The 15,334-nt window shown below is 52.4% G+C and overlaps 1 protein-coding gene across 1 annotated transcript; it reads right to left on the minus strand.

Moving 5' to 3' along the window:
* Positions 1-9,577: 9,577 nt before the first annotated feature.
* LOC134433461 (olfactory receptor 14J1-like) lies at positions 9,578-10,166 on the minus strand (the record flags this gene model as incomplete). The annotated part of the gene is made up of 1 exon (XM_063182316.1): positions 9,578-10,166. A coding segment is annotated over one exon (537 nt), but the record flags the coding sequence as incomplete, so codon positions are not given.
* Positions 10,167-15,334: the final 5,168 nt, after the last annotated feature.

The raw sequence follows: 15,334 nt of genomic DNA on the forward strand, positions 1-15,334 counted from the left end.
ATCAACAGGCGATTGTGCCTGACTGGTCCAGATGACCTTGGCACATTGAGAGTCTCCTCATCTGCTATTGAAATACTGGGGCTCTGTGCTTTCCTTCTCATGGAAAAGAAGTGGCCTTCTCCTCCAGACACCCATGGCCAGAATTGGAATTTCACCTCCAAAATTCCATATATCCAGAGATTGTTCCAATAGGAAGATTGTCAGGACAAATCTGGCTGGTAATGGTTTCACAAGGGTCACCTTTCATCTGTCCCCAAAACTCTGGGGAAGGCTCTGTGCTTTCCTTCCTTTGGGAAAGAACTGTCCTTCTAGTCCAGGTGCTCATGTCCAAGATTGGGATTTCACCTCCAACATTCCGTGTTGTGAGAGACTGGAGATTGTTGGCTGAAAACATTTTGTCAGGGGTGGGGGAGAGAAAGGGGCAGGTCCAGCTCTGCCCGTCCCTGGAACCCAAGCCCTGCCCTGCCCTGGAACCCCAATCCCCCCAGAGCCTCTATCCCAGCCCAGGCAGGGCTTTCCCAGCCACATTCCACACTCCATTTCCCAGCTGGAGCCGCTGGTGCCTCTGAGTTGTGCTGCCCCAGCCCCAGGGACGCTCTCCTTGTCTGCCCATTCCCCCACGGTCTCTGGGCAGGGATGGCCTCAGTGGGGGCTGCTGACATCCTCAGCACCTTGGAGGCTGCTGCTGAATTTTCCTGCTGCAGGGGCTTGTTCAGCCTTCACCTCTTCAGTGCAGGAATTCAGTGTCCCAGGGCTCATTAACATTCAGAACACCTTAACAAGCCAAGCCTCTGGGAATAATTTGATTTTAATTTTCAAATCATTTGTGGTTAATTAGATGAATTCCAGGAGTCTATTCAAGGTGAATAAATTCTATTTAAAAAGACAGTGAGAAAAGATTACTTAGGCCAAATTTAGGGGTTTTTTCCCTGTCAATTTATTGATACGTGCTATCTCCAGCTGACACTGAATCCAAGTACCTCCTCATGCAGTTTGATTAGATATGAAAATCAAGACCCGTCATGGCTGACAGTGAATCAGACCCTGTCCCTACCCCCACCCCACCATTTCCCCATCCAAGCCCTGGCACTCAGAGCAGCCTTGTGCAAATCTGAGCTCCCTCCAGCCCAGGCTGCACCTGCAGCTTTCAGCTCCTTGGCTCCAACTCCACCTGCTTTCCTTGGAGAAGGAGCTGCCCGAGACACAGAGGGCTGTTCATTTCTTGTCAGCCAACAAAGCCAAGGGAAGGCACAGCTCCATCAAATGCAAAAGTCATTCCTCTGATGGATATTAAATCCACTTTCCACAGCAGACAGTCTCAGAGCAGTGGAAAACACCTTCTGTGCCCAGCACAGATCCCAAGGTCCCCCCATACCCTCCCTGCCTAGATTCTGCCCAGATTTTCCCTTTGCACACACAAGTCACAGGCTGAAGTCAGGAGCTCCCTCCATGCCCAGAGGGAGGAAAAAAATGAAAGGGGATGAAGATTTCTCCTGTGCAGAGCCCCTGCAGTGGGAACCACTACTTATCAGGTTTGTGTCCTTTGGGCTCAGGAACTGGTGACATTCAGGGGCACAGAAGGGTTTCTTGCCAAAAAACCACAATTTGAACAGGATACAGTTTAACATTGCAGCAAACAGAGTTCTCCATGATGTCCCAGCAGCATCTGACATGTCCACCATCCCCAAGGGATTTCTGTACAGGAACAGTTTTAGACAAAGACATAAGAAAAGGCAGTTCTGTGATAGATATAAACACAATAAAGATGTTGATTATTGATATATTTATTTGCACTTCAGAATGATTGGGCAACTTCCTGCAGCTCAAAGCATGAAGCCAGTCAGTTGAGAGGCACTTGAATGACCAGAGAGCATCTGGATGAGGAAATCTGGGAGCAATGGGAAGCATAAATATCCAGCTCGTCTAGTGAAGAGATGTCCTTAGACATGGCCATTTCAATAGGAGAGCTTGAAACCCCAAATGGAAAAGAGAGATTTATATAATAGAATAGATACTGGTGACACCAGTAGAAAGCAAGATCAGTATTTCTTCTCCTGCTATCTGTACACCTCCAGGAAAACCCTGTTCGTGGTGGGAAAACTTTGCCATTTCTTAACAGTACTCAAATGACCCAGATGATAAAGTTTTGCCTGTATATGATGAAACTAACAGGTATTAAAACCTGTGCCCCTTTCCAGGCAGACATCAGCTGTGTGCCCGTGAAAAGGCAGGGCCACTTGTACCCTGAGGTACCCAGCTGGGATTGCATCTCTCCAAGAGCACCTGAGGGAGAGCAGAGCACGTTGCAAACTGCAGGTCCCTGACAACCCCACAGGGCTCCTCACCCATCAACATCTGTTCTGTTCCACTCTGAAACAGGGCCCAGCATGGTGCTGGGATCATCAGAGAGCTGAGGTGTGTGCTGGAATTCAATGTCCTCCCCATCCCACAGCAGCCCTGCATTTCCCTCCTGCAGCCTTGGTCTCCAGCACAGCCATGGAGGCACTTTGGGCTCTGGACTGTTCCTGCAGCCCCCAGGGCAGCTGAGCTCTGCCTTTGGCACAGTCAGGCCTGGCCAGCACAGGCCATGCTCAGCAATTGCTTGTGTGTGCCTGGCCTTGCTGTCAGCCCCGACAGCGGCTGCGTGGCCCCTTTGTGGCCCTGTGCTGGCCCAGCCATGGTGGCCCAGCCCCTGTGCGGGCCCAGCCCAGGCCAGCAGCATTGCGGCTGGGAACGGCCCCTGTGCCGTGGTGTCCACAGCAGCCTTGGGGCTCTGTGCCCCATGGCCTCCCTGCTGGACAGCCTCTGCTAGCTCCTGCAGAGCCCCTGGCACCTGTGAGGCTGCACAGACAGCCCTGCCCCAGGCTCTGCTGGCCTCTGGGCCAGCAGAGAGGCTGGCCAAGGCTGGCCATGGCTGGGAGCAGGACCTGAGCCCCGCAGGAGGATGGAGCTGGACCACAGCCAAACTCAGCCCAGGCCAAAGCTGGGCTCAGCAGCCAAGGCTGCCAATGCATGGGCACAAAGGCTGGTGCTGGCAAATGTCCTGGGCCCCCTCCCTGCTCTGTCCATGCCACCAAGGGCACAGGGCAGCCTCCTCTCTGGGCCACTTGCCTGTTTGCAATGCCTTGCACAGGCGCTGGCCCTGCCCCACAAGGCCTGGCCTGAGTCCTGCCCCTGCACACTCAGCCAGGCTGAGATGGACACTGATGCTTTCTGGGCCAGGCTCTCTGAGCCAAGCCCAGCTCCCTGCAAGCTCTGCCAGCTGTCCTGAGCTCTGGGCAGCACCAAGGGCCTCTCCCCAGCCCAGCCCTGCCGGCTCTGGTCCCACAGCTCTGCTCAGGCCAGGCTGCTCTGGGCACTGCCCCATTGCCTCAGCCCCTGGCAAGGGCACAGCAGCAGCTGCAGCTGCCACAGCACTTAGCCCTAGCCATGGGGGAAGGTGCTTGGCCAAGGCCAAAGGAGGCTCCCTGGCTTCCCTGCTCCCTTCGGGCTGAGGTGCTGAGAGCTCTGCAGCCCCTGCTGCCATCCCATCTGCCCAGGGCAGCACAAGAGCCCTGGCCTTGGGGCCCTCAAGAGCTGCTCCTGCCGCAGGCCCAGGGCCCATGCCGAAGCTGGGCCTGCCAAAAAGCTGTGCCCATTTCTGTTCATTGCTGCTCTGATGGCAATGGATTCTCAGCCACTTGGAGGTTGATGATGAATTTTATTTCTCCAGAGGCCTCTTTTTTCTTGAGGTCTTCTGTTCAGAAATTCAATGTAAAAGGCTAATAAATATTTGTTCCAAACACACCTTAACAAGAAAAGCCCTTGGAAATAATAAAAGTGTTTTTTGGTTAATTAGACAGATTACAGAAGTCTATTTAATGTGAATATTCTGTATTTAAAACAATGCAGAGAGAATTGTTTTTTCCTGTTTTCTTATTTTGCTCATAGATTGATATCAGCAATGTCCAATTGATATTGACCCCCAGCACCTCCTCATGCAGTTTGAACAGATATGAAAATCCAGACCCTTCATGGCTGACAATGAATCACACTTTGTCTCTATCTCCTCCCCACTATTTCCCTCATCCAACCCCGGGCACTCAGAGCAGCTGAGGAAAGGAGTCACATCCAGGGGTGTCCCCAGGGCTCAGAACTGGGGCTAGGTCAGTTCAATCTCTTTATTGCTGATCTGGATGAGGCCATCGAGAGTACCCTCAGTCAGTTCCCAGGTGAGCCCAAGCTGGGTGGGAGTGTGGCTGTGCTGGAGGGCAGGAAGCTCTGCAGATAGATCTGGACAGGATGGAGCCATGGGCCCAGGACAATCGGATGAGGTTCACCACAGCCAAGGGCCGGGTCCTACCCTGGGCTTACAACCACCCCAAATCCCTGACCATACCCTGCCCCTGATCCCTACAGCCTGTCTTGTTTCCTTCATCCCTGCATTGCCAGGGACTTTGTGGGATAAGGGAGCTCTGCTCTGGCTATGGAGGGAGGTCCAAGTGCTACCACTGGAGTGGGAACCACAACTCATCATGTTTCTTTCTTTTGGGGGGTGTGGAATCGGTGACACTCAGAGGCACAGAAAATTTCTCTTCATGGCAAACAGGCTCCAGTTGAACAGGACACCATTTCAAACCAATCACAATCCTCCCTGAGATATGTGCAACGTCCCAGCAGCATCTGATGAGTCCACCATTCACAGGTGATTTCCTTACTAAAATTAATTTCAGACTAAAGAACAAATAAGTTCTTGTATCAGGATGCTCATCCTGGACTGGGTGCAAAACAGCTCAAACAATTCCTGATTTGCCAAGCTGTCAGTGGTGGATGGAGATGGGAGGTCAGGCTGCTCTTGCTGTTGAGGAAATGCTGAAAGCAGCCTGACTCATTTCATCTCCTCATGCCCTGGCTGATCTCTCCTCTTTCCCCTTCCATCCACTGGCTTTTGTCTCCCCCCAGGCCTCCTGTGAAGAGCCTGGCTCTGTGTTCCCCATCCCCTCCTCGCTGGCACTGCCAGGCTGGGATGAGGAGCCCCTCAGCCTTCCCTGCTCAGGGCTGGACAAGCCCAGTTCCCTCAGCCTCTGCTCACAGCCCAAGGGCTCCAGCCCCACCTTGGAGGCCCTTCCCAGACCCTGCTCCAGCTGCCAGACATTTTTCCTGCCCTGGGCAACCCAATCCAGGCCACAGTGACTGGAGAACCCACGTCCTTGATGTCCTGGTCACACAGCCCTGGCCCCTTGTCCCCATGTCAGGCTCTGGGGTGGATCCTGTGGAACATCCTTTGGTGGAGGCTGTGGCTCCAGGTGGGCCGGGGGGATCCCGGGGGACAGGGACCCTGCTGGGCATGAACAGCATTGGACTTGTTGGGAGAAACTGTGAGGGGGAGCTGGGGCAGAGTGACCAACCTAGTGACCTGACAGAGCGCTGCTGGGATGTCACACAGCCCCTCTGTGATGTCACAGCCTGCTCTGTGAGGTCACAGCCCATTCTCTAATATCACACCGCTGGTCACTGATGTCAGAGCCCACTCTGTGATGTCATAATCTGCTCTGTGATGTCGGACCCCTGCCCTGTGATTTCACAGCTGGCTCTGTGATGTCACAGAGGAAGTCTATGATGTCATAGCTTTTCCATGACCTCACCTACCCTACTCTGTGATGTCATTGCCCACTCTGTGACCTCATGTTACCAGATGATAAATTGCATCCACCAGCTGAGCTGACACCTGGGGTTTGTTTTCCACAACACCAGACCTCTGGAAACCACACAATGCCCATTGTGTGGTAAGGGAACTGGAAGTCCAGCCGCCTCAGTGTCCTGCCAGCTCAGCCAGGCCCACTGGAACATTGGGGTCCGTGACCACCAGGGACCACCAGAGAGACCCCCAGGATAGAAGAATGCATGAGTAAAGGGGAGGGGAAATGTGTTAATTATTTTGAGGAAATGATTATCCATATGTGTGTTTAGTCTAAGACAATCAATGAATATGTGTGCAACATACAGAAAATAAACAGAAACTTTCCTGTACTCAGCATGCACAGCTTTGGGAGGAGCTATCCCCTGTGCATACAGCTGAATAAAGAATGCTGATTCTTAATGCTACATTGGGGTTAAGGAGATTTCTGTTTTAGTGACATTTTGGTAACACTCCCACTGCCAAAGAAAGCTCTGTCTCCTGCTGTCAACAAATAGAGAAGGGCTGGTGGCAGATGTGGGGCTGCCTGGGGCACAGTGACCATGAAATAACCAAGTTTTTATTGTTCTGTGAAAGAAGGAGGGGCATCAACAAAACTTCTACACTGGAATTAGAAAGGGCAGACTTTGGCCTATTAAGGATGCAGATTTGGGGGGTACCAAATCAGGTACTGATTATTTTAAGGAAAACAGGCCTTAAAAACAAAGGGATCCAGGAAGGATGGACACATTTCAAGAAAGTAACCTTAAGGGGGAAGGAGCAGCCTGTCCTAGTGTGGCAAAAGATGAGCTAGTGAGGTAAATGACTGGCCTGGCTGGCCGTGGAGATTTTGTGGGAACTCAGGGGAAAAAAGAAAGAGCATCAACATTGGACAGAAGGTCAGGCAACTTAGGAAAAGTTTAAGGATCTTGATAGGTCATGCAGAAATAAAAGCTGAGAGGTGAAAGATCAATGAGAACTTAACCTGGCCACTTCTGTGCAAAATAGTAGTAAATGTTTCTACAAATAAATTTTTAGCAAAATACGGGATAAAGAGAACCTCTACTCTTTTTTTTGACACAGTGTAGAATACAGTAACTAAAGATAAGGAAAGGCTGAGCTGCTTAATACCATGTATGTCTCAATGTTCAATATTAGGGCAGGCTGTCTTCAGGACAAGTGCTTTCCTGAGCTGGTAGGTGGGCACATGGAGCAGAACAGCCCCCTGTAATCCAGGAGGAAGCAGTTGGTGACCTGCTGAGCCACTCAGATGCTCACAGGTGTGTGGGATCAGATGGGATCCATCCCAGGGGGATGAGGGAGCTGTGGATTATCTCCCCAAGCTGCTCTCCATCATTTACCATCAGTGTTGGCTCACCAGGGAGGTCCCAGAGGACTGGAGGTGCCAGTGTGAGCCCATCCCCAAGAAGGGCTGGAAGGAGGAGCTGGGAAACTCCAGGCCTGTCAGCCTGACCTGGGTGCCCGGCAAGGTTATGGTACAGATCACCCTGAGTGCCATCACAGGGCACCCACGGGATGGCCGAGGGATCAGAGCCAGCCAGCGTGGATTTAGGAGTGGCAGGTCCTGCCTGACCAACCTGGTCTCCTTTTATGACCAGGTGACCCACCTATGGATGCAGGAAAGGCTGTGGATGTTGTGTGCCTGGATTTCAGCAAAGATTTTGACACTCTCTGACAGCATTGCCTGGAAAAGCTGCAGCCCACAGCTTGGGCAGGTTCCCTCCTCGCTGGGAGATTTAAGAGCTGGCTGGAGGCTGGGCTCAGAGAGTGGTGGCGATGGTGCTGCACCCAGCTGGTGTCCAGGCACTGGTGCTGTCCCCCAGGGATCTGTGTTGGGCCCAGTCCTGTTTAATATCTTCACTGATGATCTGGCTGAGGGGATCGAGTCCACCTTTCACAAATTGCAGATGGCACCAAGCTGGGTGTGAGTGTGGATCTGCCGGAGGGCAGGTAAAGAAGACACAGCCTTAAGCTGCACGAGGGGAGGTTCAGGCTGGGCAATAGGAAGAAATTCTTCACAGAAAGGGTAAGTGGGCATTGGAATGGGCTGGCCAGGGGGGAAGTGGCAGAGTCACTGTCCCTCTCCAGTGGCACTTAGTGCCATGATCTGGGTGACAAGGGAGTATTAGGGTATTGGTTGGGCTTGATGATCCCAAAGGTGTTATCGAGCCTATTTGATTCTGTCATTCTGTGATAATTGGGACGCTCTGGGGCCATTGTGACACTGCAGGGCCTCATGGAACTAAGAGGACCATGGTGACACCGTGCAGGCCCACAGAACCAGGGGTCCACTGTGGTGCTCTGGGGCCAAATGGAGCCAGGGAGTGCGCCGTGACACTCGGGGTCCTCATGGAACCACAGAGGCCATTGTGACACTGCAGGGCCTTGTGTAACCAAGGGGTTTCACCATTTTGACACTGCAAAATCAAGGAGACCATTGGGACACTCCACGGCCTTTCTGACACTGCGGAGGCCCATGGAACCAAGGGGCTCCTGTGAAACTGCAGCACCAACGAGAACATTGTCACACTGTGTAGCCCCATGGAACCAAGGAGACCATTGTCATATTTGGGGCCCCATGGAACCAAGGACATCTTTGCAGATGTCACCAAACTGGGTGTGAGTGTTGATCTGCTTGAGGGTAGGAGGGCTCTGCACAGTGCCTGGGACAGACTGGATCCAGGGCCCAAATCCAAAAAGGTGAGGTTTATGAAGACCAAGTGCTGGGTTGTGCACTTTGGCCACAACAACCCTTGCAGTGCTACAGGCTGGGACAGAGCGGCTGGACACCAGCCAGGCAGAAAGGGACCTGCAGGGACTGATGGACAGCAGGCTGGACATGAGGCAGCAGTGTGCCCAGGTGGGCAAGAAGGCAAATGGCTCCTGGCCTGCATCAGGAATGGTGTGGCCAGCAGGAGCAGGGCAGTGATTCTTCCCCTGTGCAGGGCACTGGTTGGGCAGCATCTCGAGTGCTTTGTCCAGTTGTGGGCCCCCTGGGGTGGGCAATTAGAAGAAATGTGAAGCAGGAGGTGCAAAGAAAGCAAATGTGAAGCAGAGGAAATGCTCAGGGCTGTTGGGGGCAGCTGCCAGGAAGCCCTGGCTCTGAGCAACAGCATCTGCAGTGGGATAGGAAACTCCCAGCTGATGGGAACAAACTTTCTGGCTGACTGCAGAGGCCAGCACACTGGAGATGGATCTACCCCTGCTCTGCTGCTCCTTCCCGTCTCCCCCAGGGCCCTTGCAGAGCCCCAGCCATGCTGTTTGCCCCCAGCCTGCCCACGGCCAGCCTGGGGCTGCTCACGGGGCTTTTCTGTGCTGAGCATTGGCCTGGCCATGTTCTTGAGAAAGCCTGGGCAAGGAGCCTGGAGCTCCCAGGCCCTGGCCTGAGGTGTCAGCGCTGCCCCAGCAGTGCCCATGGCCTGTCCCTGCTGCAGCCCCGGCACTGCCACCCCCAGGGCTGTGCCTGGCCCCGAGAGCACTCAGGCCCTGCAGCAACACCAGGGCCACCAGGGCAGTGGGGCAGGGCCACGGCAGCAGCACTGGCAACACCAAGTGCTGCTGCTGCTGGGCACAGCTGCTGTGCCAGCACTGATCTGCCCCCAGCTCTGCACACAGACATTGCTGCTGCAGCTCCAGAGAAGGAAACAAAAGGGCATCTCTACAGAAAACTTTGCTGGACTGTGGCAGTGAGGAGCTATGTTCTTGATAGCTTCATATGAAAGAAATCCTTTTTTTCATTTAAAGGTATCAAGAGCACAGCTCCTCGCTGACACAGTCTACAGGTCACAGTGGACGTGTGGAGAAACAAAATGAGATATGGCAAAATTGATTGCTTTCATTTAGGGACAACATTAAAAAAGGTAAACAACCAAATAAAAGCTCCAAAATGAAACCAACAAGAAGTATCAAGACAACTTTTATTAGAAATTATTTTCAGAAACTGTCCAGCAATTTAATGTTTCTTAAATTGTCTAGTCATCAGTCTCCAGACTGCAGCCTTGAGCTCCTGGTTCCTCAGGCTGTAGATGAGAGGGTTCAGGGCTGGAGGCACCACTGAGTACAGAACTGACACTGCCACATCCAGGGATGGGGAGGACATGGAGGGGGGCTTCAGGGAGGCAAAAATGCCAGTGCTGACAAAGAGGGAGACCACGGCCAGGTGAGGGAGGCAGGTGGAAAAGGCTTTGTGCCGTCCCTGCTCAGAGGGGATCCTCAGCACAGCCCTGAAGATCTGCACATAGGAGAAAACAATGAACACAAAACAACCAAATACCAAACAGGCGCTAATTGCAATGAGCCCCAGTTCCCTGAGATAAGATTTTGAGCAGGAGAGCTTGAGGATCTGTGGGATTTCACAGAAGAACTGGCCCAGGGCATTGCCATGGCACAGGGGCAGGGAAAATGTATTGGACGTGTGCAGCAGAGCATTGAGAAATGCACTGGCCCAGGCAGCTGCTGCCATGTGGGCACAAGCTCTGCTGCCCAGACGGGTCCCGTAGTGCAGGGGTTTGCAGATGGACACGTAGCAGTCATAGCATATGACGGTCAGGAGGAAAAACTCTGCTGAGATGAAGAAATAAAAAAGAAAGAGCTGAGCAGCACATCCAGTGTAGGAGATGTTCCTGGTGTCCCAGAGGGAATTGTGCATGGCTTTGGGGACAGTGGTGCAGATCATGCCCAGGTCGCTGAGGACCAGGTTGAGCAGGAAGAAGAACATGGGCGTGTGCAGGTGGTGGCCGCAGGCTACGGCGCTGATGATGAGGCCGTTGCCCAGGAGGGCAGCCAGGGAGATGCCCAGCAAGAGGCAGAAGTGAAGGAGCTGCAGCTGCCGCGTGTCTGCCAATGCCAGCAGGAGGAAGTGCCTGATGGAGCTGCTGTTGGACATTTGCTGGGGCTGAACATGGGGACCTGTTCATGGAGAAAGGAAAGTGACAAGTCAGGAGAAGCTGCTTGGAGCCAAACCTGGGCCATTCCCTGTAGCCTTTCCCACTGGGACTCACCCACTCTTGTTCCTGCTCTGGGAAATCCTTCACCCAGGTTCCTGCCTGAGCTCCAGTTGTGCTGCCTGAGTGTGCCAGGAGCAGCCAGGCCTGTGCATGGGGGCCCTCAAGGAGCCATCCCTGCCCTACTGCCCTGGGTTTGTGGCCATGTGGCAGAGGGACAAGCCTGGATAGTCAGGATTTTTCAGTGGAATCACTCAGAATGGAGATAGGTTTGGTAGCATTTGCACTCCTAGGTTTTTAGGACATGAATTACAGGAGCTGTTTAAAGGATATTTTTCCTACCCACAGATCATTCCTGGCTCTCTGAGGTCAGAAATCCCCAGCATTCCTGCTGCACTCAGAGTTTGCCACTGCGAGATGAGAGAGGCAAAGGATTCCCTGCGGCTGAGGGAAGGTGAGGGGCTGGATGGGCTTGTTCCCAGCTGCCCTGGCTTTGCACCTTTGACTGCAACCAGAGCACAATCACACTCCTGGGTCAGCCTGGGATAAACCAGACCCTTCCCAGAGCAGAGGGATCCCTGAATGTCTCACCTTCTCTAAAGGTCTCTGGGAAAGGTCTCTGCACCTCCTTGTGCCAAGGACACTCATGGCTCCCTTGGCAAACCCAACAGCATTTCCTCAGCTGTGGCAGCTCTGCCCTTCCCTGTGGGACATTCAGGGAACTCCCAGAGGCTCTGGCACAGATTTGCACCCAGGAGGGCAGCTCAGAGCTTGGAAGGGCACAGCAAGGAGATCCCTGGCTGTGCCCATGATGGGATCTCAGGGAGGGGGCTCAGCTCATTCCCCTTTCCCATGGACTGCTTTGCCCACAGCCCCACAGGTGCCAGGGAAGCTTGGACACCCCATTCCCATGGACACACCCCTGCCTGGCAGGAATGCCAAGGGCAGTGCCTGACTCAGCTGCTGCAAATGCCAGAGCCTCCCTGAGAGCAGCAGAAAACAGTGACAATATCAGGGCAGGGCAGAACCAAGAGAAGATGTTGTGGTGCTGTGCCTGAGAGGGCAGGGCAGAGACAGCCGGGCACTCAGGACAGTGTTCCCGTGCCCAGCTGTGCCCGGCACCTCCCACACACCAACAGTGCCCTCATCCTGCCCCCAGCACTGCTCTCTTCAGCCCCCTCTCCTTCCCTGAGCATCTCCCTGGGGCTGGACATTCCCTCCTGAGAGGAGCCTTGTCCCTGCCAGCACTCACAGAGCCCATCCCAGCCTGTGTGCCCTGGCCAGGGCCCTACAGAAACCTGCCTGTGTGCAGGGCCCTGACTGGGGCGGGCTCTGTATGCAGCTGGGCAAGGGCAGCTCAGGAGAGCCCTGCTGGGCCCTGCAGAGGTGATGCTGCTGCTGTCCAGGGCTGAGGAGAGGCTGGTGGCCTTTTGGGAGGCTCCCAGCAGAGAGACGGACCACCCAAAGTTACAGTTCTGGAGTCCCCGTAAATGCTCAAACATTCCTTTGATGATCCTGTGTGTCCCTTTCAACTCAGAATGTCCAATGTCCTGGGATTCTGGGATTACAATTCCTGTTCTGCTTCTCTCATTCCCCTGTTGTCTATAATCAAGACAGAAAAAAACAAAACCCTTGCAACAGTGTTAGAACAGTAAAGTAAAAACCAGACATTAATTGGAAGCTTCCAGGTGTCCCAGTGGGGATGGGGCACACCCGGGGCCTGATTTCAATGATTTATTAAGGTTGATTAATTAGGATATTTAACAGGAGCATCCAATAGGAGATTCAGGCGCCCCAGTTACACACCCCTGGCTCAACCCATTGGAGTAGGTCCAAGGGTTTCTTTGCCTTCACTTTTTGCTTATGACTGCTCACATTCTGGTGAAAAAACAAAATGTTCTTGTAGGTCCTCTTCCTGATAATAAGACTATATAGTATTCCAGGAATGTATTAAGACAGTCAGCTTAGTGTTCTAAAATCTAAGAGAAAGATAAGGAAACAAACTAGAGTTAAAGAAGGATTAAAGTTATATAAGTATATAATTGTAGTTTAATATAGTTAATTAGGAGTTTAATAGAATTAAGTAAGGATGATAGTATCATAACTATATAATAGTAATTTACAGAGCTATGAATATATAAAAAATTATAAAATGGAAAAATCTTTTTGTAATTACCCCAACATTCCCATCCTTCTCCAAGCAGGTAATTGAAAACACTCTCAGGAATGGTCCTGGTCTTTCCAGCAATCCCAGGCTTACCTTCTTTGGGAAGTGTCCTCTGGAGCTGTGCCCAGGCTGGTCTGGAGCTGGGAGCAGCCCTGCCCCACCCTGCCCCTCTCAGCTGGCTCCTTCCCCCCACAGCTTCTCCCCAGCGCTGGGAGCAGCTGCCAGGGCTGGCTGAGAGCTGTCCCTGGCAGGCAGCAGAGTCCCTGCCCCAGCACAGCGCCCTGGGCTGCAGGACCCTGCTCTGCAGGACAGCCCTGGGCACCCCTGGCTGCAGCCCCGGCTGCTCAGCCCTGCAGCAGAGCCTGGCAACAGGAGCTGCCTTGGGCTGTGCCTGGGCTGGGGCAGCAGGGAAAGCCAGCCCTGCCCTAGGGCCACAGCCCTGCCCTGGAGCAGCTCTGAGAGTCCTCCTGAAAGGTCCTCAAAGCTGTGGGATGTGCCAGTTCCAGGAGATCCCTACAGGAACGGCAGCTTCTCTTCCCACAGCCAGGGAATGACTGCTTCAAACCTGGGCTGATTTCTGCTCTAGTGAGCCCTGAGTGAGCTCTGCTCTGTGCTCCCAGCCCAGGCTGAGTTTAACCCCTCTGTGCCCCTGTGCTGTGCCCGGGGTGGCTGCAGGCAGTGCCCCAGCCCTGCTGGGCTGTGCACAGGAGCTGCTCCTGGGTAGAGCTGTCTCTCTGCAGCGCTGCCCTTGCCAGGAGCTGCCTCTGGGCCAGGAGCCTCTGTGCAGGTTTTTGAAAGGACTTTGGGTTTGGCTTTTGCCTTGGAGTCTCTGAAAGGTTTGTGCAATCATGGGCTCCAATTACTGCTATAATTAGTCCCTGAAGAGGCTTTGTCAGTAACAACACTCAGTGGGGCTCATTTATGCTTCAGGGTACTTCAGTTTTTTCAAAGTACTTGGTGTTTCCCTTTTGATACAGACTCTGTGAGAGGTTTGTGCAATCATGGCCCCAATTATCTGCTTTAACGAGTCCCTTGAGAGCTTTGTACTGAAACTTAGCAGGGCTCATTAATGCTTTGAGATACTCAAGGTTTTTAAGGTACTTTATGGATTTAAGAATACTTTTAGGTACTTTTAAGGATTTTCCCTTCCTGAGTCTCTGAGAGGTTTTTGTGCCATCCTGGCCTCCAATTCTCTCCTCCAAGGAGTCCATGAGGAGCCTGTGTTGGGTATCTTTCCCCTTTCTGTTGTACAACCAAGATGGAACTGAAAGAATTTTGTAAGACTTTCTGAAAGCATCCAAACAAACATGAGACAATTAACAATACAACAACAGCTAAGAAAATAAATGTCCTGTTTTAGATAGACATCATCCAACCCTTTAGTCTCTTGGACTGGAAGAGTTTATTGAACCAGTCTTTTTTTCCACTTGAAGCTTCTTGAATCCTTCAAGTACCTGAATGCTCTTGTGGATTGACTCACTGTGGGTGGAGAGGTTCATGCAACCCATGCCCTCAGAGTCTACACAGCCATGCCCCTGTGCCCAGAGTAAAAACTCTATCACTGTTCTGCAAGGTGGCATGTCTGATGGTCTCTATGTCTGAGAGCAGGCCACTCAATGTGAGGGAGGTAGCATTGGTTTGCTTACTTAACAGGCACCCAAGATGGTCTAATTGTCCTAAAGCTTTAGCTGCAGCCACCCAAGGTAGTCCACACTGGGAATGCTACCATCAAATACCTGGATTAAAGCTTGCAAAGCCATGTCTTTGATATCATCCAATACCTCTCTAGGGATACCTGCTGCTTGGTCATCTGGTAGGCTGTGTTGTCCTTCTCCAGCTAGATGGTTGATTCTGCTCTTGCCTCATTATTGGCATAGTCGCTATTAATCGATTTAGTAAACACTTCCATCCCCCTTTTCACAGTATTCTGTATTCTGTAGGTGACACCAACATAGTCATAATATATATTAAATCATAGGGAGTAAAGACATGTGCTGTAAACATGGGCCTCATTAGGCCATTAAAACAAAGGAAGTCCCTCCTATGGCCTTTAGCTGCCCTACACAGATCCTTGATTTCCCCTCAAACCAATGGCTGATACCTGGGATTCTGCCCCCTTCTTTCATAACATACCGGGGCAACAAGTAGTTTCGAGACTATTTGCCAGTCTCCTTCCTTAACTGTTTATTTCCAGATCATTTCCCAGGGATCTTCTGAGGTCAAAGGGGTGAGGTGGCTCTGGAGAATGCAAACTATTTTCTAAGGAGGAAGAATAACTTGGAGGAGAAACATTGGGATTAGAAATAGTGTGACAGTTGGCTTTAGTATCTTTCACCATGGGGTCATATTGTTGCCGGAGGGTGAGGCAAAGGGCACTGCCATTTTGTCAGGTGTTGGGGAGGAAGGGCCTTGATTTAGGATGGCAAACAACTGGGCTGGCATTCTGGAGGCATGGCCCAGGGTGGAGGTGGAATGATTGACAGTGGGGGTGTGACCCACAGTTGTGGGGGTGGAGTCTGGAGGTTCATTCAGGGCAGAAGAGAAGGT

The sequence above is a fragment of the Melospiza melodia genome, unplaced genomic scaffold, assembly GCF_035770615.1.
Source record: "Melospiza melodia melodia isolate bMelMel2 unplaced genomic scaffold, bMelMel2.pri scaffold_18, whole genome shotgun sequence".
In the NCBI taxonomy this organism is placed as follows: Eukaryota; Metazoa; Chordata; class Aves; order Passeriformes; family Passerellidae; genus Melospiza; species Melospiza melodia.